The 26,823-nt window shown below is 38.8% G+C and overlaps 1 protein-coding gene across 1 annotated transcript; it reads right to left on the minus strand.

The window, feature by feature from the left end:
• Window positions 1-11,004: 11,004 nt before the first annotated feature.
• On the minus strand, window positions 11,005-12,937 carry LOC106657009 (zinc finger protein OZF-like). The gene is made up of 4 exons (XM_014378239.2): window positions 12,787-12,937; window positions 12,635-12,731; window positions 12,222-12,563; window positions 11,005-12,139 (listed from the first exon to the last, which is right to left on the minus strand). Exons 1-4 carry the CDS (start codon window positions 12,810-12,812, stop codon window positions 11,033-11,035), a joined length of 1,572 nt encoding a protein of 523 aa, XP_014233725.1. The 5' UTR covers window positions 12,813-12,937; the 3' UTR covers window positions 11,005-11,032.
• Window positions 12,938-26,823: the final 13,886 nt, after the last annotated feature.

Raw genomic sequence — 26,823 nt, forward strand, 5'->3', positions numbered from 1 at the left:
AACAGTAATCAAAATTTTTGATCCTGTTTTCCGGAAAAACTACCCTATGAAATGGGCTGAAATTCTGTGCAGTTATTCACAGCTACAATGCAGAGGGCTCCACAGAGCCGTTATTCGAAAATCGGTCTAGTAAAAAAGTTATTTCAATTTACATTTTTATTACAAATCAGTTGGTCAAAATTGTGGCCAAGGCATCACCTTAAGAGTATTTTTAGATTTTCTATCATGTTCTCACTGCGAGATTTTCGAGAGATTTCGTAATTTTGTAACACCCTATATAGTGATGAGAGGGTATCTTGAAAAAGATGAAAAAATGTATGCGCTTCCCTGGACAAATGTTGGAACCTCATGTAAATACATCCCAATCACGAAAATGATTATTTTTGAGCATTTGCAGGTCATTTAAAAGAAATTTTAAAATTTTCTTATCAAACCTACTGTATGAAACTTACACGGAGCCCCACAACTACCTCATAAATCAAAACTTAAGTAATGATTATTTTAAATATTTTTACAGGTCTTTTATCATTTAATTTTTTATTATATACATTCGAACCACTGGTAAAATATTCTATAAACAGTTGGATATCAGTGAATAACTCGATTAATAGAAGCTTATCGTTCTCTGTTTATTTTACTGATATTTTGGAGAAGTATTATTGGATACTTTTTTGTTACACTATGATCATAGCTTTCTTCATGATAATTGCAATCAATGCAATGAATTTTTTTCAAGTTTTTACAGGAAAATTTATTGTAGGAATGTTCTCAATTATTGGGTAAACATTAACTTAAACCAATTGTATGAAAAATTTGTAATATCCACTTAATTTGTATTTTAGACGAGATATGGTCAACATTCATGAAGAATTGGAATCGAGCTCCATACTTTATAAGAGTGAACAAAAAATGAAAATAATCAATACGAGAATTCGCAAGAACATTCGTTTACATCACGAGCTAATAGAGTTGAGTTATTTTTATGTTTAAAGTAGTAAATAAATTACTTACATTATCAAATAAAGAGTAAGAAATGATTAAATTAAATGATGATTCAACTAAAATATCTCAGGTTGTTTGAATCTGTACGAGGAATGGCCCAAACAAAGTTATTAATCACAATAATTATGTTTACTTCGATGATGAGTTTGGCAGGATTCTGGGTATTTTTATTAAAATTCTATAAAAACCAGTACCTTGTACAGCGCTGCTTGCACACAAAACACTTCTTTTTTCAATCAAGTTATCAGAAGTTGAAAAACTCGAACTTACTGAATCACACGCCATTTATTCAAATCCAACGGCCTGTCATAACATAATTATTTCGATGACAAATCACATCACAAACCATCATATTTTTTGCAGTAGAAGAAATATATATATTATAGAAATTGCAATATATTCCTCGCACTATTACAAAAAATGTATTAATATAAAGCTGAGCTCATTATTTTTAGTTTGTGGTTGTACTCCCCTACGATACATTTTATGCTTCAAAAGTGGCCTTTACAATGGTGATTGTCTTTATGGTTCTGTTGTATTTAATTTATATAAGTGAAGATATAATAAATGCTTGTGACCGATTGAATAGAAACTGGTAATCAGATGACCCAATTAACTATAATAAAATCAAAATAAAACTATATTCAAAATACTCCTTCAGTTACGGCGCCAAATGGTACTTCTTTTCAGTAAAAGAAAGACGTTTGATCATTTTAATGATCCTCAGAACTGCAAATCCTTGCACTTTCATGGCTGGCCCAACGATCCCCATGAATTATGCAACTTTTAGCGCAGTGAGTTATTTAATGCAAACGAATTAATTTTATATTCGTATAGACAAAAATTCAAATGGCAAATTTTAAAATTGTAGATTTTAAGAATGACACTGTCATATTTGATGGCTTTATATCGCATTATGGAAGATTTTCAATATTCTGACTGATTCGGAAAAATTTTACGCACAGTTTTATGTAAAAAATGGATTCAAAGTACACTTTTTTCTGTTAATCATTATTGACTTTTGGTGATTTTCGCATAAATGACGAGTGGTTGTGCTCCGCTATATGAGTAAATCTCGTGATATGCGGGCATCGAAACAAAGCTCTGATTTTTCAGCTAACATTTTTGTTGAAAATCCAAAAATTGATTGACCGACTCGTACTTTCGACCGGGGATCAAGAAAAATAGTATACGGCACGCGGGGCAAAAGTTGAAGGCCCTTGTACCGTAATGTACTAGTTTATAATGGCAAAATATTAGAATTTTACGAGATTTACTCATATACACACACAAAGAATTGCCCACAAGTAAATAAAATCATAAAAATAGAAAAGAAAAAGCAAGCAAGAAACGCACGATTGAAGTGCGCTCGCGAGAAGAAGCCGCGCGAACCCGTTGAATGAATTTTCAGAGACGTCCTGCGCGCCACGGTGCATACTATATACAGATAAAGTTTAAAAGCAGTGCAGCATCGAGATCGTTTACGCATATAATATAAATATGTATGTATTATATACGCACGCGTGCTCCTCGTGTACACACATAGTGCGCAAACTTAGTATATATCATTTTGTGCTGCTGCTGCTGCTGCTCCTCGGCCTGAATACAACGAGCCGCCGACAGTAAGTCAAATATTACACGTGTTATGTATGTTATTCGCTCTCGGATCCAGCGCGAGAGTACGTATTATTTCAAAGGCTTATTATTAGCCGATCAAGCCTCTTTGCGTTTATAGACACAACACACAGCCTCGCACGGGCGTGCGTATATATGTAAAACTCTCGGCTCTCGTCGACTTTTTTTTTCCTTTTTTTTTTTTCAAGTAAGTAAAAGAAAAATAACCAGGTGTAAAATAAGCGTACTCGCGATCCACGCGGACGTTTGATCCACTCGCGCGCGCGAATACATAGGCGTGTGCCCAAAGGGAAAAAGGGAATCACGGTTGTGTGCGTGCGTGCGAATAACAAGGTCGTTAAAGTGGAATAAGTAAATGCGCGATTGATAAGGCCAGAGAGACGATCTCGGCCGAGAGAATTTTCTCTCTCTCTCTCTCTCGCTCCTCTTTGCCGACAATTTGTTAACTCGATTTGCCGAACAACTCACACAAGTGGTGTTGATACAGCAGTACACACACTTGCTGTTTTGCTATGGCATCCTCGTGTATAAAGCCGTGAAAAACAAAAGTTGTGCGGTGCATTATCTCGCGCAGCGATGCATCATCGGCAGCAGCAGCTGGGGTTGGTCGCGCGATTCATGGCTTGGGAAACACTACGATAAAACGAAGCAAAAAATCGAGAGCTGTCGCGATTGTGTGCTCGTGTGTAGACATACGCGAACATCTATACATTCAAAACACATGCTCGCGCATGGGAGTAGCAAAACTAGCTGCTCGATGTGTAAAGCTCTCTCTCTCTCTCTCTCCCCGGACGATGATGAATATGCTTGTTCAAGCAATTATCTCCATCGACCATTTACCCATTTCGCTCGGGCGAACATCGATTAAAAATGTTTCACTTTCTCGTTCGGACACGTCGTTATAACGAATTATACATGTCATAAATAATGAATCGCTATGGCGGCAACAGCAGCAGCATCAGAAGCGCATCCCTGTTTATTATAATACGTGCGCTGCATATATCCTCGCTGCTTTCCACGCGCTGCCATCGAATTACATCGCGTCTTCTTCTTCTTCTTCGAGAGAGATAATATATAATAGCAACTCAATCGCGTTCGAGCTTTTCTCGATCACTTCTTGTTTTGCTCCCTTTCGAGCTATGTATGTGTAATGCGTTGTATATCGCGCGCGCTTCTGCTCACAAGTCGTACATCTTTTCTATAATACACCCCTTTCGAGAGCACTACAGTGGCTTGCATACACATACCGCGCGAAAATATAAGGCAACTTAATATTTCGCAAAACTACTTGCTGCGAATAGAGATGTATACCTGGGAATATAGTACTTCCAAGTTCCACATGACGAGCACTAAAAGCGGTCTTATCTCGCCTATAGGTGTATAATTGGGTACACATACGTACGTATCGGAGTACACTGGCTACTCGTTTTTTCCGATGGTAAGTTTCCTACTTTTTTCATTTTCTCCACTTATGTATATTTTATGCGCGCGCGGCGTCCATTTTTATACGTACGCGTCGTTAAGTTTTAATCAAAACGGATGAGTGGTATAGATCGTCGTCGTCGCGCTCGCTATAAATACATAAACGCGTTAATTGACGCTACAGCACAGCGAAGGAAATAACAAGTTTTACGACCGGAGCGCCTCGCGATCCTTCGACGCGATCGCCCCGATGATCGGTATAATAAGCTGGAATGTCGCGCAGGCAGCAGGCAGGCAGCGATCGAATTTCTAATTTCTCAAATTTTCCCTCCCCCCTGATACGAACGCGAACTGACGATCGCCGCTCGCGCTGCGCGTAAACTTCTCGAAAAAGGTAAAAAAAAAAGGAGCTGAGAAGCCGCGTGGAAAATATTTCCGTCGCAGCAATGGTGCACCCCGGGGTTATACCGCCGTGTAGTCGCTTAGCTTATAACATTCTTAAAATACCAGCGGGGCGGATTAAGGCGGGCTTTAAGGTAGGTAGTATATAATATGCTTGGTAGCCGAGGACATATTATCTGCTTATGATCGCTTGCTGCTTTGAAGTCATTCCGACTCTTGAGCAGCAGCAGGTTCACCCCACGGTGCAATTGAAGCTTTTAATTCTCTCTAAATTAAGCGTGTGCGCAACTAAACTAAAGAATAATGTAAGAAATGGTCATACTTGTAAGGAAAATCCAAAGAAGAGCGCACAACTGAGCATGTCAAATCGCCCTGCGCTACTGCTCGCGTCGCTGCGGAAAATTGCTTTCGCACAATTTGTTAGGCGCGTCCACGAGCGAAGGCAGGCCAATTGCGATAATAACAGTGGTGGCGCGTTAAGAAAATATCGCATCTCTCTCTCTCTTATATACCCACTCGCTCGAAGAGTAAAAATATTGCCCACGCGGTCTGGCTAAGGCGCAGTACGTGATCAATATCGCCAATGTGTGCACTGCTGCTGCCTGCACATTGACTCGGCTTCGTCGTCGCAGCAGCCGTTGCAATAATCGAGGGTATATCAGAAGTGGTCAGCTGTCAAGTCGCGGCCCGTCGTGCTTTTGTATGGCGCGTCGACAGTACGTGCCTGTACATATGGATTTTATACAGAAGGCCCTGCCATTTGTCTCGATCTTTCTCTCCTTCTCTACCTGACGTTTGTAAAAATTGTCTACTTGAAAGTTCAAGCAAAAACTGGAAGCATTATTACAACGTGTCATCAAACAGTAATAACAAGTATATTGTAAAATTAGAACATTCATATTTTTTTGCATTATTGCAAGACTATAAAATCAATATATTTTTCGAAATTTCATTTCAGTATTATTCTTGAATTGAGTTTAAAGGATATATTTGATTTCATTACTATCATCGCTAAGTAATTGTTTAAAAATTAAACTTTTTAGTCACTTGTCGTAACTTTCAGAGCGTAACGATTGAGCTACAACTCCAGGGTCGCGTACACTTCTTTAAAACAATCTTTGTACGGTATAAGGAATTTCCCAAATTTTTTTACGCGTTTCCTCAACGGTTAAAGTGGCATTTTTCCGAAATTTTATCCAAAAAAGCAGGAGAAAGGACAATTTTCACAATTAAAATGCAGAGTAATCGCTAATCTGGTATTACCAATCGATTCTACGACAAAAAGTACATAAGACAATGTATTGATTAAATTAATTTTGGTCATACAGAAAAACTGACGGACCTGGTTCGAATTTAAAAACATTCTCAAAATTTTGACCCACATTTTTCAACTTTGAAAATATATCGACTCCTGTTTCAGTTACTTTTTTGACTTTCTGAGCACGGCTTTTGTCATCTGAAACCTTGAACTATCAGTTCAGCCTTCAGCCCCCGCGATTAAAAAATATTTTTTCAAAACGGCCCGGTCCGACGTACACGCTACGCAGTGTTTTGTCATTTTTTCGAGCGGCCACAAAAAAGGGAAAGGAAAAAGATGCAGGGCTTTGCCTGCTCTCTGCCGATGCGAGAGGGGCCCAATTGTCGAAGAGAGAGAGAGAAAGGACTTGGCGCTTGCGATCGAAATTCCGTGGCACAGCAGCAGCAGCAGCAGCAGCAGAGACGGCAACTCTTTGAATCCCTTATATAATACTGAACTCGATCGGTGCGGATACACGAATCCGTGAAATTGCGAATGCAGCTCTCTCGCCCTTCGGAAATTCCGTGTCAGGTTCAGGTCAGTGTCTGTTGGCAGCGACGCCCTCGACTTTGGCCTTCACATTTTATACACGTTTATGTAGTCGCGGCAATAACGATTGCGCCTCCAACCCATTGCGAAGTGTAATTAATATCGAGACCAAAAGCCATAAGGATGATACGCTGCTTTGCGCCAATAGCGTCTATGCGTAGCTTTGAGCCATGAGCATAAGTAGAAACGAACTCTCTCGATCGATTGGATAACGGACGCAGCTGCCGCTGCAGCAAGTTTATTCATATTCCGATGTGTATACGATATGGCCGCATATTATCGAGGGTGTGGCATCGTAAATACAATTAAGAATCGACACGGCAATTTACCTTACGCTTGGCACGAGGGACCTATAATGCGAACGCACATATACGATAAAACGCTCGAAGCAGTGTAAGTGTGCCTCTCTCTCTCTCTCTCTCTCTCTCTCTCTCTCTCTTTTCTTCTTCCCTTTTCTCCTCTTTTTTTCACTTACTCAATCGAATAGGATAGACATCTCGCGCCTCTACTTTGCTGCCTGATTCGCTTTTCTCTCTCTTGTGCGCGGCGCGAAATCGTGACCCTCGATCTCTCTCTCTCTCTCTCTGTACTTATACTATCACAGCGTGCGCTGTGCTCGGGCGGCGCGCGCGCGATATGTTGACCTCACAGAATGCACCTCCGCGTAGCCGTGTGTGTATATATTATTCGCTAAGGCACACTGCTATGTATATAACCGTGCCATACGTAGCGGCGTCCGAGAACATGTCAACGAACCTTTTCCAACGGAGGCTTACCAAACACAAAAAAAAAAACGCCGGCAGTCTAGCGACGTAGTCGTAGTAGTAGTCTATGTAAAACGTCAGTGCACATGTATGTATAGATACGGGAGAAGGTTTACGCGGGAAAAATCGTCGTCGTCGTCGTCGTCGTCGCGGCCCCGATCGTAACGAGATGCTGTGTGCGGGGACCGCGACTTTATTTGTGGCGTAGCTCCGCGTGTTGTAGTAGGGCCCACCGTGTTAACGTAAGTAAGTATACGCCAAGAACTTTTTGCCTTAACGGCCCGTCCGATATAATATGTACAGCGTTTCTTCTGGCCGATCTTGCTCGCCTTCTTTTTTTGTTCGTAGCGATCCGCCGTCGTCTGTGTGTCGGCTATAGACCAAAAGTGCCTCGCTAATCCACGATAAGGATTACGCGACCTCGTGTATCGAACATCCATTACAAGGCTTGATTATGTAATGTATACGCTTCTCTCGTCTGTATACAGCACTGATATAGCACGTATATATTATACACGTATACATAGAAGTCAATTCCGGCAGCGAAATATACTGTAGCCGCAAAGCTCGTGGACTAGGCGCCCTTTTGCGCTACGTATTCCTGTATTATAGGTGACAGCTCTTGTGTGTGTGTGTGTGTGTGTGTGTGTGTGTGTGTGTGTGTGTGTGTGTGTGTGTGTGTGTGTGTGTGTGTACCTAGCACGTGCTCACACTGCACAGCTGTACTAGGATATAATCGGAGAGACGCGAGCGCGAGATCACTTCCTTGACTCGTAAATAGGCTTATCAAGCGAGTATACGGCCTCGTATAAAATCGGGAAAAACGAGCCGGTCGCGCCATAGTCAGAGCTAAAATTAAGCTCGAGATTCACGAGTATTGGCTCGATGATCTCACGCCTGCGGTGTATAGCTCGCGCGACTAATGAATTTGCACGCCGCGTGCGCGCGATATATGGATGTATACTATATGGGGTCGATCGTTAATTACTTCGAGCTAGGTCCGAGCGAGCGAGCTTGCGACTGCGGTATTATTTATCAGCTGATATGCGCGGCTTATTTTGCACGCTGCGCTGATCAGAATCAAGTATGAGAAATCGAAAAGGAGCATAAGCTCTGAACTTACATAGCTAACGATTATAGGTATGCCGATGGACGAGCTTGATCGATATCATATCATGCGGACTCGAAATATCTGTAAGACGATCGAGTTGATGTCTGTAGCCGATAAGATTCGCACTGCACAACGATGAGATATGCAATTTTCTTCTTTACCGATCGCCGAGGCGAAGAATTTATCAAGCAGTCGAGTGAATACATTGCACTCGCGGCTGTTACATGCGGACTTGCACTTGACCGATTGACGATATTCGAGCGAGATGAACCGACTCGAGAGGGCACGAGCGATCGCTACATCGGAAAATTGGTTAACCTTTTATTCAGAGGGACGCTTCAACGAGTACCGGTTTCTATACTCGCTGCAGAACTCGCTAAGGCACATATATAACGTCGCAGCAATCACATGCTCGAAAAAGCACGCACACACACATTTGCGCTCTCTTTACTCGGCTGCGAGCGAGCGAGCTTGACGAAAATTGAAACGCGTCCCAAGAGGAAACTCTAGTATTTTCTATGCATCTATTGCGGGGTGGGCAGTAGTAAAACGGCTTGGCGAGGCCGCGCGCAACGCACGGGAGAAAAACACCCGCGCGAGAAACTTATATATTCGCATTCCTATTAAATGAAAAACGCGTTTAGAAGCGATATGTGCATAAAACGAGTAATGTATAAAGGCGTCTTCGCTCTGCCTCACGGCTATAATGGTCGCGACGCAACGCGCGCGTAAAGCTCCGGTGATCTCGTGATGGCCAAATGCCGCCTTTCCCGTGCATTTTATATTTTATATATATATGATGCACGTAAACACTCGCAAGCTACTCGCGTTCGAGAGCCTTGACAAAGTCCATAAAACCAAAGATGCGAGACGAAGCTTGCGCGCGCGCGAGCTTGCAGCGAGCTTGCGCGCACACACACACTAATTGAGCGCGTCTATTTTCGATGCGAGTAACCTCGAGCTCTCATCTATCCATCCCATTCAGCCCCTTTTTCTCTCTCTTTTTCATTACATATAATACGTGTGCAGCTAGCGAGCGAGCGAACGAGCGAGTTTTCAACGTAGATGGAAAATTCGTTGGCAGTGTTGCTGCCGTGTACACGTATACATGGGGTCGCGCAAACACGTACATACATATATGTAACTGGAAGTAAGTCAAAGCCCTGCATGACCCCGTCGCGGCACACGAACGATAATCATGCGCACGTATATAGCCGCTTATATACACGCCAAGTGGAAGAAGTAGAAAAAGAAAAAGAACATCTGCAAAAGTCGAAGATGTTCCAGCTAGTCACGCGCAAGCTCGCTACTAGGCCTCTGTATATAGCCTCCGCGCGCACAGTCCGATGCAGCATTTGTACTTGTACAAGAAGAAGAAGAAACAAAAAGGGGGTAAGGAAAAAAAGAGAGAGAGAGAGAGAGAGAGAGAGAAAGACATCGCGATCTGCGCTCGACAGTTCAGCAGCTTCTTCTCTTCTATACCTGTGCGCTGATCTCGTTAAGCTTACCCCGCATTTGAGGAAAGAAACGAGTAATGGAATTATACACACGGAGAAGCGAGTCGAAGAAACGTAATACGCGCGCTAATTTCGTGTTTATGTAACTATCGATTCGTACAGTGTGTCTGTCGCAGGCGGGCACGTCCCATGCAAATAGTACCATATAAGAGTGATTCTGACTAACTTTTGAAACAACGCCTCGGAATAAATTTGATAAAAAATCCAGCGGAACAGTACCAGAAGTGAATTTAAAAAAAAACATTAGACCTTATTTTCCTTTCTAATCCACGGGGGAAACACAATTTTAATTCGTAAAGCACACATACCTAGCATATAATTATATACAAGTACAGAATATAAAGGTGAATAAAATTTTACAAAATTAATAAAAATTCCAATGAGCTTCTTCTTTAATTGCTATAAATTATTGTTTTAAATACTTCATTAAAAATTGTGTCCTCGATGTTTTAAAAACCCCTACCAATTCATTAGCAAAGTACTCCCACTATAAAAAATTATCATTCCAATTTTTTTTTCATGAATGCTATTAAAACAATTTTCAAAATTTAAACACTTCGAAAAAAACTGAAATTTCTAAAAAATAATGGTTATTGGGATCTGAGATCGATAAGGTATATGACCTATGTTATAACTCGGATCATCTTGTGTTAGACCTGCTTCCCCGATCCCAATAGTAATTTTCTTCTTCACGATGTAACTTCATCTTGCAAAATCACTGCTAAAAATTGTTAGAAATACACAACAACCGTTTAAAAAATCTTGAAATAAAACGAAAATATCAACCAAATCGAAAAGTTATTAAACGTTACACTTTTAGTGATTTTATCCATGGACATCAGAATTCAGTTAGCATCGAATAACTTTTCGTTTTGGTTGGATTATTTTTGTGAATTTTTTTACCTTCAAATTCAACATTAGTTACACTTCTTAGATGGAACTACTTCAATTGATTAATGTTCAATAAAATGTTTACATGTGTATAAAGACGTCGTTCAACTTTTCTTACACAGCTGATTTTTGTTAACCACCAACATTTCAAAACCACCAAAATAATTCCAGATTTTCTGATAAGCAGTTGGGCATGGCAAAAACTTCAGCCATATAGGATGTTTGAAAGTTCTTTTTTTGAAAACAAAGGTATTTCAAAGACCAAATACACGTGAAACCGTATTAATATTTGAGTTCGTGTTTGAAAAAATAATAAAAGATTTTCACAGTGACGACCAAATGAATAACAGTTTGAAAAGCTTTATTGTTCATGACAATGTTTATCTAAAATTACATATCGTATAACCCGTTTAATCATAAATTTTAAATAAATTTCATATTTCTAAGATTTGCTTTCCATATGTACTGCATTAATGTGATTTTCGAGACACTTCTTGCCGCTAAATAACCTGTGACAAGTCTTACATTCAAATTTTCTCCGTTCATGAGTTGATCTTACGTGAGATTTGAGTACACTCTGGTATCCAAATGATTCGTGACAAATATCACACTCGAAAGGTTTGCTACTCATATGTACTGCACTCATATGCGTTTCGAAGCTGATTTTGTATCCAAATGATTTGTGACAAATATCACACTCAAAGGGTTTGCTCCGCAAATGTACTGTACTCGTGTGAGTGGTGAGCTCCCATTTTCGTCCAAATGATTTATTACATATCTCACACTCAAAGGGTTTGCTACGATCATGGACGGCATTTAGATGAACTTTAAGATGATTTTTGTATCCAAATGATTTATGACAAATCTCACACTCAAAAGGTTTGCTCCGATTATGTACTGTATTTACATGTATAGTGAGGTAATCTTTTCGTCCAAATGATTTGTGACAAATCTCACACTCAAAGGGTTTGCTAGGATCATGTACTGTCGTTGTATGTTTGTTGAGATCACTCTTGTATGCAAATGATTTATTACATATCTCACACTCAAAGGGTTTGCTCCTTAAATGTACTGCACTCGTGTGAGTGGTGAGCTCCCATTTTTGTCCAAATGATTTGTGACAAATCTCACACTCAAAGGGTTTGCTCTGATTATGTACTGAATTTACGTGTTTCTTGAGATTACTTTTTTGTCCAAATGATTTATTACAAATCTCACACTGGAAGGGTTTGTTTTTATCATGTACTTGATTCACGTGTATTTTGAGTTGACTTGGGTATCTAAACGATTTATGACAAATTTTACATTCAAGTGATCCATCGTCCTTATTCGTTTTTTCTATTTGTCTTGTTAAACTCAATTCTTCTCCAGTGGTAAATTGACGGTTTTTCTCGTAATCAAATCCTTTTTTAATTAAAATTGTAAGCTTCTTTCCATTCGAGTCATTTGCTGGATTTTCTTCCTTTGCAGTGGCTTGGCAAATGGTCGTTAATGAGGGCTTAGGTTCAAGTTTTACATTCTCGGTCTCCAATTCGATCGAAATTTCATCCTGTAACGACATCGAGTCTTTATAATTGTTTATAGTTTTTTCATGGTGGAAATCCGAACGTAATTTCGAAAAATTGACTCACCGATGACTCATTCGACGATGATTCATCAGAGTTTTCGGTTTTGCAAATTTCTAATTCATGTGATCCATCGTCCTTATTCGTCGTTTCTATTTGTCTTGTTAAACTCGATTCTTCTCCTATTGTAAATTGACGGTTATTATCGCAATCGGATTCTTTTTTAATGAAAATTGTAGGCTTCTTTCCACTCGAGTCATTTGCTGGATTTTCTTCCTTTACAGTGGCTTGGCAGATGGTCGTCAATGAGGGCTTAGGTTCATGTTTTACCAATACGCTCTCGCATTCTATCAGAATATCCTCATCTTTCTTCTGCTGCGACGAAATACAGTCATTGGTGGGATTTGCCTAAAATTAAAATTGTGTTATAGTTCTCTTATGGAGCCAATCTGATCATAATTTCAAAAGATAGATGTTACCGATGATTCATCAGAGTTTTCGGTTTTGACCGAGACCCCTGGATCGACACTCTCGTTGGCTACATCTTCCCAATCGTCACGAGGCTCCTCTTTAACACTAAAGAAACGATCGTTTAAAAATATATCTTTGGCAAGTATGAAAAAGTGTATACCTAACTAAATCCTTTCTGCTTTCCATCGCTTCGTTACAATAATTTATCTTGAAATTATTCAAAATTAGATACCTCGAGTAGCCAACAGCGTATCTTATTTTCCCCAACAAACGTGTACGGATATTATTTGTAAACACTTCTTACAGCAGGAAATGATTAATAGCGACTGAGCGTAGACAGTTTTGTACAACGACCACTGACATGTAATTAACATTATACCGAGATCGTAATGAAAATATCATGCACTTAGGCGCACAATTGGTTTACACGAACGGGCGATATGTGCGTAATTCCGAGAGCATAAAAACGGGGAAAAATTAACCAACGTTTCAGGTGCTAGGGGTTATTAATCCTTTAATGCCTCAACTTATAATTATGCGCATTTTTATATGGGCTATATTGCGTCAACTGTCCCCCCCCCCCCTCCTTCTTTTTGTTTTGATTTTTCATATTTTATTCTGCTTCCCAAAGGTGAATATGAAAAAATGATTGAAACATGATTTTTTATGTAAAATTTGATGAGGAATTCAAATTTGATGTCAAAAATCATATTCATTAACTCCAAGTACCTTAATTTCTAAATTTTAGCCTCAGGGGCAAAAATAATCATGTTCGTATCCAGCGATATGGCCAATATTGTAATATGTTCATCGATACACCGAAATACAACTTCTGATCAATTTTGGTCATACTTTATTATTGAGCTTCATATGAGTCAAAAATAGAGGAAATCTAGAGAAAAACCATGTTTTTTTGACCCATATGAAGGTCAATAATGAAGTCTGTTTGTCTGCCGATGACAACAACTTATCAGAAGTTGTATTTTGGTGTATCGATGAACATATTACAATATTGGCCATATCGTTGGATACGAACATGTTTATTTTTGTCACTGAGGCTGAAAGTAAGAAATTAAGGTACTTGGAGTTTATGAATGTGATTTTTGACATCAAATTTGAATTCCTCATCAAATTTTACATAAAAAATCATGTTTCAATCATTTTTTCATATTCACTCTTGGAAAGCAGAATTAAATATGAAAAATCAAATTACAACTCTGATCCNGGGGGGGGGGGGGGGGGGAGGAGTCAGTTGACACGATATATCCCATACATATACTAAAAATGTAATTTTATAATAAGAAAAATATTCTTGCCTGTGATAAGCTGATGATCGTGTTTGAATAACGAAACGAATAAAAATTTGAAAAAATTAATATAATATTTCTGAGATACTTTTGTGGTCAGTTAAATAAGTTTCGGTTGTAAGAAGGACAGTAACAAGTGTCCAATGTACGTCCAGCCGAAAAATGAGCTACAGCTAGAGCTCAAAATTGACGTCGGGCAACAAAAGCTCATGCTCATACAGAAACAAACCCACCGCAGTACGTCGACTACTTTTAATTTTAGTATTGTTAACTTTAATATCGTAAAATTTTGCTCCCTCATTGAGGGAGAAAACAATTTGGTATAGGCTCGAATCGAAATGATATTTTAAACCATACGTGACGTCGAAGGAAACTTTTTCGGACTAAATCCTTGAATCTGAAAGATAAAGTACGATTCATTACACTTGTCAAAGGGGTCACAAGTGTAGTTATCACACTCATCGAAAAAATACTTTGAAAAATGAGTAAGCTGCGTCAAGAAGTACCATGAATTTTATTACGTCAAGTTCATAATTAAACGATCCCGCTCCCGGCCTCGGAAAACATGGGCATGTCCATGCTAATATCGGTGGAAGGCGCGCGCGTATCGTACACCCGTTTTAGCGCATAGACGAGGTATTAGTCACGCGCTTCGAAATGAAAAAGAGAAGAAGAAGAATAAAAATATGTATAACAGAGGCGAGGGATCCTCTACTCGGGCTGCGAAGGATAACGCGTGGCATGCATACATCATCGTGCAGCGTCGATCGCGCGATGATGATGCATCGCGCAGACGCAAATGCTCGCGGCACGGCACATAATATAATCGCGCGAGCTCGATATATATACCTATAAGCAGAGCGTGTACAGTGGTGCACAGCATAGAGAGAGAGAGATAGAGAGAGGGAGGGAGAATTTTGATTTTACGCGCCGTACGGCGTGCGAAAGGCGTGGCTCGTACAATACACATCGTGAGACATACGCGTCGTCTAATCGTCGACACGTATTATAAGCTCCGAGCGCGAATGTAATCGAGTCGATCGACGTGCTGAAATTTATAGACTCGCGATCGACGATCATCGTTTATATGTGCAATCGAGCGCCGCGGCTTATTTATACAACCGATCGTCGTGGAGGGATTTATACCTGCGAATATACGATGTACTTAAACCCTATTCCAAATTTGAATTAATTTCTTTTACATGAGATCTAAATTTAATACCAATATTTAAACAATATATAGGAAAATTGGAAATAAATTGTTAATATTAATTATCGAGCGAATACACGGACGCTCTTATGTATCCAGTCGCGATATAATAGCTTCGCGCGAGTCTCGCCAGCCGATACACATCGGATAATAATGGCGAGCTCAACATCGAAGAAGAAGAAAAATAAAAGAAAACTTAGATCTGCTGCGGGGTACACTCATTGCCATTATCCAGTCGTCTCGCGCTGCGCATACCTGTACACGCGTATATATGCTCGACACATAAGATATACATATAATGCATTAGCATACGAGCTATGCAGGTGCACGTAAGGCGTGTAACGTATAGCTCGTTCGCAGCTCGTGTGTCGTGTATTATACGTGGCCTGATTTTAGAGCCCCGGCCAGTCGCTCGTATAGAGAGCGAAAATCTACGAGCCGCATGTGTGTGTGTACGACAATGCTCGAGTATTTTCTCCTTGTTTTTTTTTTTTTTGTATTTTAATAAACGGTCGTAGATCATGTCGAGCGAGAGCCGCGGTATAATGTAATGAGCTTCGAGCGTGTGCGTGCACGCGAACGCGCGTCGTCGCGCTGATTTGTCGTGTTACAAATTGCGAAAGCTCGGCACACATTGTTATATAGCTCGCAGATCGAATGTGTTCTGCCAAATATTCCGAGAGCAGCGCACGAACCGAGCTATAGCTGCGAGTAATTATCCTGTACTTTAATTTATCTTTTTTTACGTATTTATTATTATATAAAGTCCCAAGAGATTCACGAATATATACAACGCACGCAAAAAGGGGTGCATACACGGCATATACATCTCGTTGCGATATTGCGCCCGGATAATAAACGCTGCAGATCCGGAGGGATCGCACTCGATCGAGCACGAGGCAGAGAGAGTTGCAAAGTCCGCAGAAACGGGTGACACACCGGGGGTTGCGCGACCATGCGCAGACTTCGTGAAAAGCCCGAGCTTACGAGAGGGCTGAGAGAGAGCTTTTGAGTAATTTTCAGTCTGGCTAACTCGAGCTGGCTGACTGTCCCGGGGCATTTTTTACAGACACAGCTGTGTGCGAGGGTGTATATACCAATACGCTGCCTTCCTTTGAGGCATCGATCCTTTTCTAAATTCGATCACTACCACCGAGCGCAATATGTCGTGCCGTACCGCCCTGAGAGAGAGAGATCAGAGGGTTTGTAGCAACAGCTTCCCCCTCGCAGAGCTTTTTACAAATCTATACACGTATTATTTAGCCGATACGACGAGGATATAAATAAATTCCCTTTTTCGATCTCTCTCTATACGGCTATAAATGAAACAAGAGCAGCAACAACAACGATAAAAACAAAACTTTTTCTTTTTCTTCGTCGCTTTCCTTGAAATTCATCGCGTTGTATAGGTATCGCCTAGCCGTCAAGCATAACAATCGCGCGCAAGTCTCGTGTACATACGTATCGTATCGTATATACCTCATCCTTCGGGCTGCACTGGCCGTGTGCAGAGCCAACCCGACTGCCCGAGTTTTACAGTACGTATATACACGATATAGTACACGGAATCGAGCCACCCACTTATCCACGCGCGGAGCACTTAATAGAGCTTAGCTCTAGCAGCACACGTATAACACAGACGTATATCCCCCCAGCCGCAGCCGCAGCAGCAGCAGCAGCGACAGCGAGACTAGACCGAATAGAGCTGCAAGGACAAGGGCAAATTCGACTTTACCCTCGTTGCGAGCTGCGGCTGCTCTGAGCTATGTGCAGCCCACCCACCCACGTCTCTATAAACACACACACACATACACGTGGATAGAGATAGTTACCACAACTACGTATAGGTGGGTGCATCCCGTGCAAGGCCACCACCACAGCTCTGCAGCATAGTGTGCACTTATCGCGGCGAGGCCCTCACGTATACGTATTATCCTTCTCGCGAGGCTCTCTCCGCTCGACGATGTGCACTTAGCCTTTTTTTTTCTATATATAATAGCTATTTCGCGCTCGGGGATGCGCTTGCAGCTGTCGAGCAATATAACACGTCGTAAATCACCGCCGCGCGAATTTTTTCTCTGTGTGAGCGCGATTATGTAGTCAAGAGTTTTGTGTGTACAGAGAGAGAGAGAGTCTCGCAGCGTTCGATTTTATCATTATCCTTCGCATTGACCCGATATTGCGCGGCTAGCTGAGAGAGAAGAGGAGCTTTTCATCTCTCGCGAAAATTGCTTTATCTATTATAGCGAAGTAACGTCAAGCAGGATTTGCTGCTGATGCTAAATTTGTAGCTGTAACGATCGTACAATACAACGTCATCGCGCTTGTGCGGATTTGAATAATCCTTACCAAGGCTATAACTAATATCCTGGAGCATATCGAAATCTGTATACGCAATCGTCAGTAATACGATGAAAACATTCCAAAAGCCATCGGCTAATATTACCTCAACGTTTTCAAGTGCACAACGACGATGACGATCACGCAATTTATACGGCCGATGATAATATAAGGCGAAATGAAATAGGCCACGATGCGCTTCGAGCATTAGTAGAGGCCTCCCTCTCTCTTTCGATGCTCTCTTCAAACACGATCCAAATGGAAAAGCGATGTAATTGCAAAGCGAGCCACTGCACTGGCTCATGGGTCAGTCATTGCCAAGTATTATGCATCTGTATATACGGTGCGCCCAGTCGCCCACCACCGAGTCACGTACCGACGACGACGACGACGACGACTACGAGGCATTCGAAAACTTTCTACACACTGCGCCAGTAGTGCAGCATAGCGGTAGCCGCCGTGTGTTTAGTGTATATAACGCATGCAGCTTATCGACCTTTTTTTAACCTTTTAGCTGCTCAGCCGCCTTTTATTTTTTTTCGGACGTTTTTTACAGCCTAGATACATGTGTGTCTTTGTGTGCAGGTGGCCGCATTGCAGGGCTCGGACGAAATCTCTATACGTAATGAAATTCGTCCTCGCGCACCTGACTTTTAATATCATTCTCAGTTCCTTATGACAGCTGCGGCTTCCGAATCGATCGATCATTTCTCATCTTATGGATATACGGTATTATTATCAGCTCTTCTGCTGCAAAGAGAGCAAATGGTGCTCGGGGCAACAAAATTATGAATGAAACGCGACATTATAAGCAAGCATGTGACCTTTTGAAACGAGCGACCGTCGCTGCTGCACTGCTGCGCATACTTAAATTCGCGATCTACATTTAGATATATAATTATGCATGACAATTGCTGCTCTTGTGCTTTGCCTACCTACTATGGCGTGTAACGACGCGTTTCGCGTGAAAAAATGACGCAATGCTCTAATTTCCATGAAAGCGCGTGGCGCACTATGTGTGTGCACAGTATAGGGGCTTTTTTTCCTTTAAACTCTTTGACACTCTAGTAAAGTGCGTGGAACGTACCAACGAGCGGTCAAGCGCGAATATATTTAAGCGCGCACGTAATACGAACGTTTAATTCTTTTCAGCTTCTGCTGCTGTATGCGCAGTCATCCCAGTGCGTCTCTTCTCTTTATTTTTCCAAGCGTTTGCTTATTTCATTTGTATATATTTTGCCCTGCGGGCACACATATAGCTATTTATGTTAATTTGGCGTCGTGGCGCGATGTGCTTAGTGCTGCACACAACCGAGTGCAATTGAAATTTTATCGTTTTACGACGTCGGGGCTTTGGCTGAGCTGCAGTTCTACTGCAATGAACATGCGAGAATGTGCTGCAAAATCGAACAGCAGCAGCAGCAACCGAGCGACGTCTCAAGCAATGATAATTTGCCGCGCTCTGCCCCAATGCCAAAAGGTTGATTCTTTTCTGCTCCGGTGACTTTTGCAAAGAAATATGATGAAAGGAAAATCATCATTGTTACGGTAGTGCTCTCTGTACTCTCTCGAATATGCACTATACACAAATACATACATTCTTTCGGACAATGCATTGGCGCACGTGGAAATATTTTTCTCTCTGTGCGCTCGTGACTCGAATTTCTATACGAAGATGGAAAAATCTAACGGACAGATCACTTAAACTTAGTCTCGACTATCAGAGAGATTGTGTATAGGTTTGGTTGATCGATGCGACTGCAGCTTTCTACGCTTGACGTAATATATCAGCGCCATAAAAACGTTGTATTTGATCTAAAATTTTTCTGCTTAGGTAACGCACGTAATCATGTATATTTAGAATGGTCAAACACGCTGAAAATGTTCATATCCCTTCTATTTGATAACAAATCGTTTAACCCTCAAAAAAACCAGTTTTAGCTACGGACATTCAATTCGAATACCGATGTTTTTTATTTAACGCTAAATTTCTTTGCCTTTCAAGAAAAGTTGAAAAATAATCACCAAGTATAGCTGTCTATGCCTCGTCATAATTATACGAAGTAAATTCGCACCCTCTATAGTCGACTAATTGCACATAAATCGGAATGATGTGCTTTTCTTTGCTCTATTCTTGTTTACGAGTTCAAGCTTGGGCACACGCGTGATTGTTTATATACGTAAGCTTGATTGGCGCACCTTGCGTGTATATGTGTGTGGCAGCAGCAGCTTGGCTCGAAATACTCATCGATTTGTAATCAATATGTCAGTCGTCGCTCGTCCCTACGCTGCGTCGATCGAGCGCTTATGGTTCGCGCGCGCTCGACTTGCAAGTAAGAATATAACTCAGGATTATGACCCGTTGATGAAAAATTAACACCCTGACATTGTTATAAACGGCGCGAAAAGAAATTTCGCGGGTTTTTTACGAGCTATAATTATCATCCTGCAGTTAATAGGCCGCGAAAACACGTGTTTTCAAAAATTTTAGAAAAAGTGTGGCCTTCTATGACACTTTTTCAGAGGGGCAAAGTTGGACATTTTAATGTTTTTCTGAAATTCATGAAATATCGCAAATATTCAAATGATTCCTAGATTAGAGTAAAATGATTCAAAAGTAAAAGTGCCCAGCAACTTTTTTGTTAGAAATTGTCCAAATTTTCAGAAAAAATGTATTTCAAAGTGATTGGAGCTATCTAGAAACGTATAGAGTGGATAAAAATTGAAGAAAACAAAAAACAAGAAGTCTAATCAAACTCGAACCAAACTTTTTTTTCCAAAACTATGTAAAAAGCTTCCTAAAGATGTCAACTACTACCTGATAAAATTTTTTTAATGGGTCTTAAAGAATAACGCAGTGTAGACAACAATATGTATCGACAAACGTGCAAAAAAATAGTTTTTTAACACTGGCTTCGCTCTTTTATATATAATGGCGTAACCTGGATAACAGCATACATTAAACGTATGTAATAATATAAATATAATTATCAAGATTATGATATGTAAGATACTGAAGAAAAATTGTCATAATTCCAATCACTACTTTAATGTGTTAAGCACAAATGAGAGAGAGAGAAAGTTATAGTGAAGTGTAAACAGATCTAAGGGCTGCTACATAAGACATAGAAGATTTTATGATCTGGAAGAAATAGTTTTAATTAAAATTGTTACATAATTTCAAGATAGTTTTATGAGTGTAAAGAAAAAAAAGTCTTACAGTACTGCAGGTTTCTAAATTTAATTCTATAATGGGTCCAGCATTAAGTACGAAAGGATTTATAGATCTCATCATTATGAACAATAGCATCTTTCGTATTTTTGGTGAATGAATTTGACCAATCATTCCGGAACTTGTATAAAATATTAACCAAATTATTCAATTATGTTGAAAATAATCAATTTACTAAAGTTCAAAAGTACCTTGTAATGTACAAATTCTCACTAATGGTTTTGACAAATTGACCAGGAATCGAAATAAAAACAATAACCCACAAAGGCAAACAAAATGCAAACAACATTTTTGTTGCCCCTGTCAAATTCGTTTCCATTAGGATTACCATCTACATTTATAAAAATAATCGTACAGTTGAAAAATTGAAATTTATTGAACGACTCTAAACTAGGGCTGTGTGAGTACCCGAGTTTTAGAGTTTTACTCGAACTCGGCGAGTTCGAGTCGAGTTCGAATCGAGTCCAGAAAATTCGAGTACTCGTGTTTTTTCGGGGACTAGAATTTTTTCGAGTATTCGCAATACAATTAAGTTTTAAGTATATAAATGATGAATTAACAGTCTCTAGACCCCTCCCTTTGTGTGTACGGGCTTAAAAGCGTGATAAAGTATGGTACTATTAAATTATTTTCTTCTTCCAATCCAATTAGCTGCGAATATCACACTTATAAGAATGTACACACAAACGGAGTTGGTCTATGGACTATTCATTCATCGTTTATTTACTTAAAGCTTAAATATATTGCGAGTACTCGAAAAACTGGATTACTTGAAAAAAACGCGAGTACCCGAAAAAACTCGACTCGTCGAGTTCGAGTCGAGTACTCGCACAGCTCTACTCTAAACGTACCGCAGTAGCTGTCAAGACGATAAGAAAACTGCAACTAATTAGAACAAAAAACATCAATGGTTCGCACAATTTTTTAACAATACCATAGAAACTAAAAATTACAGAGTTTTATAGCATCAAGCAGATCGAAATTGTATTATTTAGTGTAACTTACTCGTTAAAAATTTGATGCGAACGAACAAAATATTTGATTTGTTCGCAAATCCATGTGTTGGTATTTTCTCCATCAATCGCCATTTTGTGTTCGTATGCAATAATTATTCTTCCGATATCGTATCTGAAATATAAATTGTCTGTATTGATGAAAAAATTTTTTCAAACGTTGGACTAAATTTTTCATCATTGCGTACTCTAAACACCGAATTTCACAAATCATAAACCCTACAGTCCAACATAACAAACAATTAATGGCAACCATCAATAAAGCAAGGATTAATAAAAATACAAGTTGAGCTGCAAAAATGCAATAAAAGTATTCATGTTCATCGACCAAAAATTCTGTGTGAAGGGGAAAGGTTTTCTAATAAGTCCAATTGCCTGGAAGTGTCCAAGTTAAAAAGGACGGAATAGCTACCGGTGCTATTCCAAAACTAATAAGTAATAGAAATATCGATCCTATAAAAAATTTCTCAAGAATAAATTTGATAAGACGTACTGGTAAACAACAAATACTGACCTGCTTGCATATTAGATAAAAAATACGCTTTTCTGCCATATTCCAACCTCTTTTCTAGAAAATCTTCATTATCCAACCAAATTTGGGCCATCATTATTATACTCATTAATATCTTATTTTCATTAAAGAATAATACGCGTTATTACTCAAATTAAAAACAGAATTGAAAGAAGTCTGTACTTGTTTTTTGGAGATTATCAGTGATATATACAAGACCATCATAGTTATACAAGCTATTAGCTGAAATATTATTTCGACCAAAGTGCTGTCTTCAGCTCCATTTTCTCTTTCATTGACGAGTTTCAGTATCTAAATGAGGAGGATTATTACTGATGATTTTGTTTGCAAAGTCTGATAAATACATACCGTGACGACTACTAAAAGGAACAAACATGAACAGAGAGTTAGATTACCGAGTATTTGTACGATTTTATTTTGGAAAGGATATAGGAAAGCCATTTTTAAAATCTTTGTGCTCCTGGAAAAATTCTCGTCCCATATTTTTTCACAAATTTGAACATTTTTGTACAAATCAGGATCTGTTTTAGGATCCATCCCAGTATCAAACGATGTGTTTGGGTTTACTAAAACGATACTAATAGAATATAAAGCAAAATTTTCCTCATCTAACTCAAGCCTATATAAAAATTGTTTAATCAATATAAAACATTATAATGCTTTTGCATTATTTGTTAAAGTATACATTTTTATGGGCACTTTTACGCCTATGTTTATTTAATACTCTGCCTCGCTACAGTTTCACTAAAGCGAGAGAGAGCGAGGGAGAAAATAAATAAAATACCCGGTCACTTTTGTTTAGACGACTTTTTATTCATCAGTCGTAATTTACGCGTTTAAGATCTCGTATTGGCGAGACGAGCTTAGCTTTATTTAGTCATATTACTTTTAAGTTCAAGTTATCTGACATCAGTTATCTTTTTTCACATAGTTTCTACAGTATACTTCTAAAAGAGGCTTTTGCGCAGTGTTAGTATAACTTATAAAAAATTTAAAAGCTCTCATACTTATGATAATCGTTTCTTAAGTTGTAAAATTTTAAAATAACTTCAAGGGAATATTCATATTGTAAATTGTAAAAAAAATCATTTAAAAAAAAAACTTTTTTTTGAAAAATATAAATTTTATTCATTACGGACCTTTTGGGTATTATTCCTTACATAAGAAACTACAACAAAATTATTTCATGGCATTTAAGATCCATTTTGTTGGCTGTAGACGGAATTTGCTAAAATCTGTGTTTCAGCTCTTGCCAGCGATTGAGGGAAAACTATAAGTCCGATCCTCATGTTTCATACGTCGTTTTAATCGTTACAACTTTCTCTAGAACACAAGCCTCTAAAAATTTAATATTTTAAATTTTACGATTCTGGTACGAGTTTTTCTGAAAAAATGCCGTTTTCGGGGTAATTCACCCTCATAAAGAAAAATTGGGGATGATTTTTTTTCCTTTATGAATTTCGTTCTAAAATTTTAACAGAGTGTTTTTATGATGTTAAAAAACGTTTTAAAGTAAAAAAAATGTATCGATTTTTTCTTCATTTTCAATGGGAATTTCCCCTCAAATACTCTCCCACATTCGAATGATTTATTGCCACTTGGACAACATTCAATTATGGCGTCGCAAAAATATGTAAAAATAAGTCAAAAGCATTAAATCATTACTTACTATTTTCTTGGTTTTTGATCGTTATAATTATTCTCGTTGGGGTACTGTATATTTCCACGATATTTCAACATTGAAAGAAAGAAAACCTAAGCTTTATGATGAGTTTGAGAACGATTCAACTATCAAAAGTATGAAACGACGAGTATTAGTAGCTCGAAAACCAGTTCGGGAAATTAAAAAACCATCTGCTCTAATAAATCTTCCGAAATAATTCATGTTTTCGTACCAGTCAGTATGCATTGTATTTTTCTTAGAGTATGTGGGCAATTTGAAAAATACTGGTTTGATGTTGCATGTACCAAAAAGCTTCAAGTCAAGTTTCTCGCTTATATCAACTGTTAAAAGACAAAGGACATTGGAAATCTAGAAAAAGGAAAAATTGGCTTCTCTATTACGAAGAATTTAAAAATATTCAAAGATCATTGGCCACTTCTAGTAGATTTTTGCCATATCTTTACGGTTATCTATACACCGGAACGTCAATTGGTAATCAATCAAAAGTGAAGTTGATATTTAAAGCTGAACTTTTCCTATTCTCTTTTGGTTTCAGAGAACTCGGCTGTGAGCCATCTAGTGGTAACTTATGAATTACTATGTATCTGCAATAGTCAACCTCAACCAAAATTCAGGACAATTTAACCTGTTTAAAAAAACCGAGCCTCGTTTTATCTAGATATTTTTTGTTTATTTTTTCACTTCACAGTAAACTAATATCGAGTAATTTCAACAAGTAAATTGATCACATGAAGTATGCGAGTACACGTTTTTCTTTACCTTCTAATAAATCAGCTGGTCGATTTTTGACCGTCATTGAAGATTGTGATAACGACCTATTGCGGTACAGACATATCGTAACTTAACTCTGTCAACTGTCTTCTTCTTCTTCTTCTTTTCCTTAATGGTCTTGGAATCTTCATGTAAGAGAACACCGGTCTGCCACATGACATGCTTGATTTTACATATATTACTATTACTACTTTACTTTAATTTTACTTTATATTATTTGACTGCAGGTGGTGTTACTTGCTAAAAGAAGCAGTGTATTTTGATAAATGAATCGTCTGCTGTTTCAATGAGATGTTTGATGTTTTGACAATGAGCTGTGTAGGGATCGAGTGTGGAGATGATAATTTATCATTTATCTATTTGTTTTATTAATTGATTAATAAATGTGTTTGTTTATTGATTTATTTTTATTATTTTATTTTTTATTTTTAGATGTTCAGTTTACATTTTTTTAGGAAGTCTGTGATGAATTTAGCTGCTGGTTCTGTGGGGTGTTTTAAGATCTGAAGAGTTGATGTGGGTATTTGATGCGATATGATATCTTGGGCGATTGTGGTGAGCGTACCAAGGTTTTGAAGAATTTGGTGAGAAGAAGTTGTCAAAGTGGAGAGTGCCTTTGAATTGAGCTTCACGAAGAAGTCTGAGATTAGTAGTGGCTTTGTGGTTTTCTGACAGGTGATTATGAAAATCTGTATAAAAGAGTCTTAAGGAAAGGGGTGAACCAGCCCTGATGGCTCTTTTAGCCAAATTGTCAACTTCTTCGTTATGTAGGATACCAAGGTGGGAGGGTATCCATCCACCAAGTTGATTTCTTGATTGTTTTGTGCAAGGGTGTGATATATTTGTAAGGTGTCTATGATAATTGGAGAGGTATTTAATTTTTTGATTGGAGAGTAGTTTTGGATGGCTTCAAAAGAAATTTTAGAGTCAGTGAAGATCCAGGTTCTGGTATATTTATTTTCAAGGGTGATCTTTAAAGTTAGATAAATGGCCAGGGCTTCTGCAGTAAAGATTGACGCATATTTGCTAATTTTGAACATTTCACGGGATTGAGTCTGTGGAAAGTATATGGCTAGGCCAGTGGGTTGGTCTTTGTCAAGTTTGGAGCCATCTGTGAAAATTACAGTACTGTATTCCATTTTGTTTTTAAACGAATTGTCAAAGGCCTTTTGTGCATTACTTGATTTTTGGATAAGTAAGCCTGAGTCTAAATCAGTGGGTGGTTTTTATAGTAGTTTTGTGTATTCGTAGTCGTAAGGGACAGGATGATTATGGATTGAGATGAGGTCTTTTGTGATTTTAATTAAATTATTGTAAGAGTTGAGGATTGGGAGATTTGTTTTGATATTGTGTTTGTCTAGTATGTTCAGGCTGTTTTCAAGGCTTTTAATGTCTGGGATGAGAGAGTGATTGTTGTTTGAGATTATTTTAAGAATAAATTTATTTGAGAGGTGATTTAGTCTGTCTTGGATGTAGGGAATATGCGTTTCGCCATGAATAACATTGATAGCAGTTGATGTTCTGTATCCTGCTACTAGTCTTATGCATTGATTTTGAATTTTTTCGAGTTTATCTATTTTTTTTTGTGTTTTTAGTGTAGGTTAAGAATAGATTATATTCTATGGTACTCCTGGTCAGGGACTTGTAAATTATGGATAGTACTTGGGGGTGGCCTCCCCACCATGTGCCTCTTAGAACTTTAAGAATATTCATGAGTTTGCTAGTTTTTTCAATTATTTGTGTATAGTGGTAGTCCCAGTTTAACTCTATATCTAAGTAGAGACCTAAATATTTTAAGTTTTTAGAAGGGTTGATAGTTGTATCGTTGAAATTTAGAGTTGGTTGGTATCTTATGTTAGTGTGTGATTTTGAAAAAATTATGAATCGAGTTTTTTCCGGTGAGAGAGAGAGGTTGATTGCTTTGAAATAGTTGTTTATTGAGAGCAGGTTGTTTTCCATGTTTTGTTTTCCAGCTAGGAGGTCATCTTCTTTGATAAATAAGAGAGTATCATCTGCGTATTGGAGAATCTGAGTAGGGGGGTGGATGACATTGGATAGTTCTAAGATATATAAATTGTATAAAGTTGGACTTAAAACATTGCCTTGTG

The sequence above is a fragment of the Trichogramma pretiosum genome, unplaced genomic scaffold (assembly GCF_000599845.2).
Source record: "Trichogramma pretiosum strain Unisexual culture from Peru unplaced genomic scaffold, Tpre_2.0 scaffold14, whole genome shotgun sequence".
NCBI classification, from domain to species: domain Eukaryota; kingdom Metazoa; phylum Arthropoda; class Insecta; order Hymenoptera; family Trichogrammatidae; genus Trichogramma; species Trichogramma pretiosum.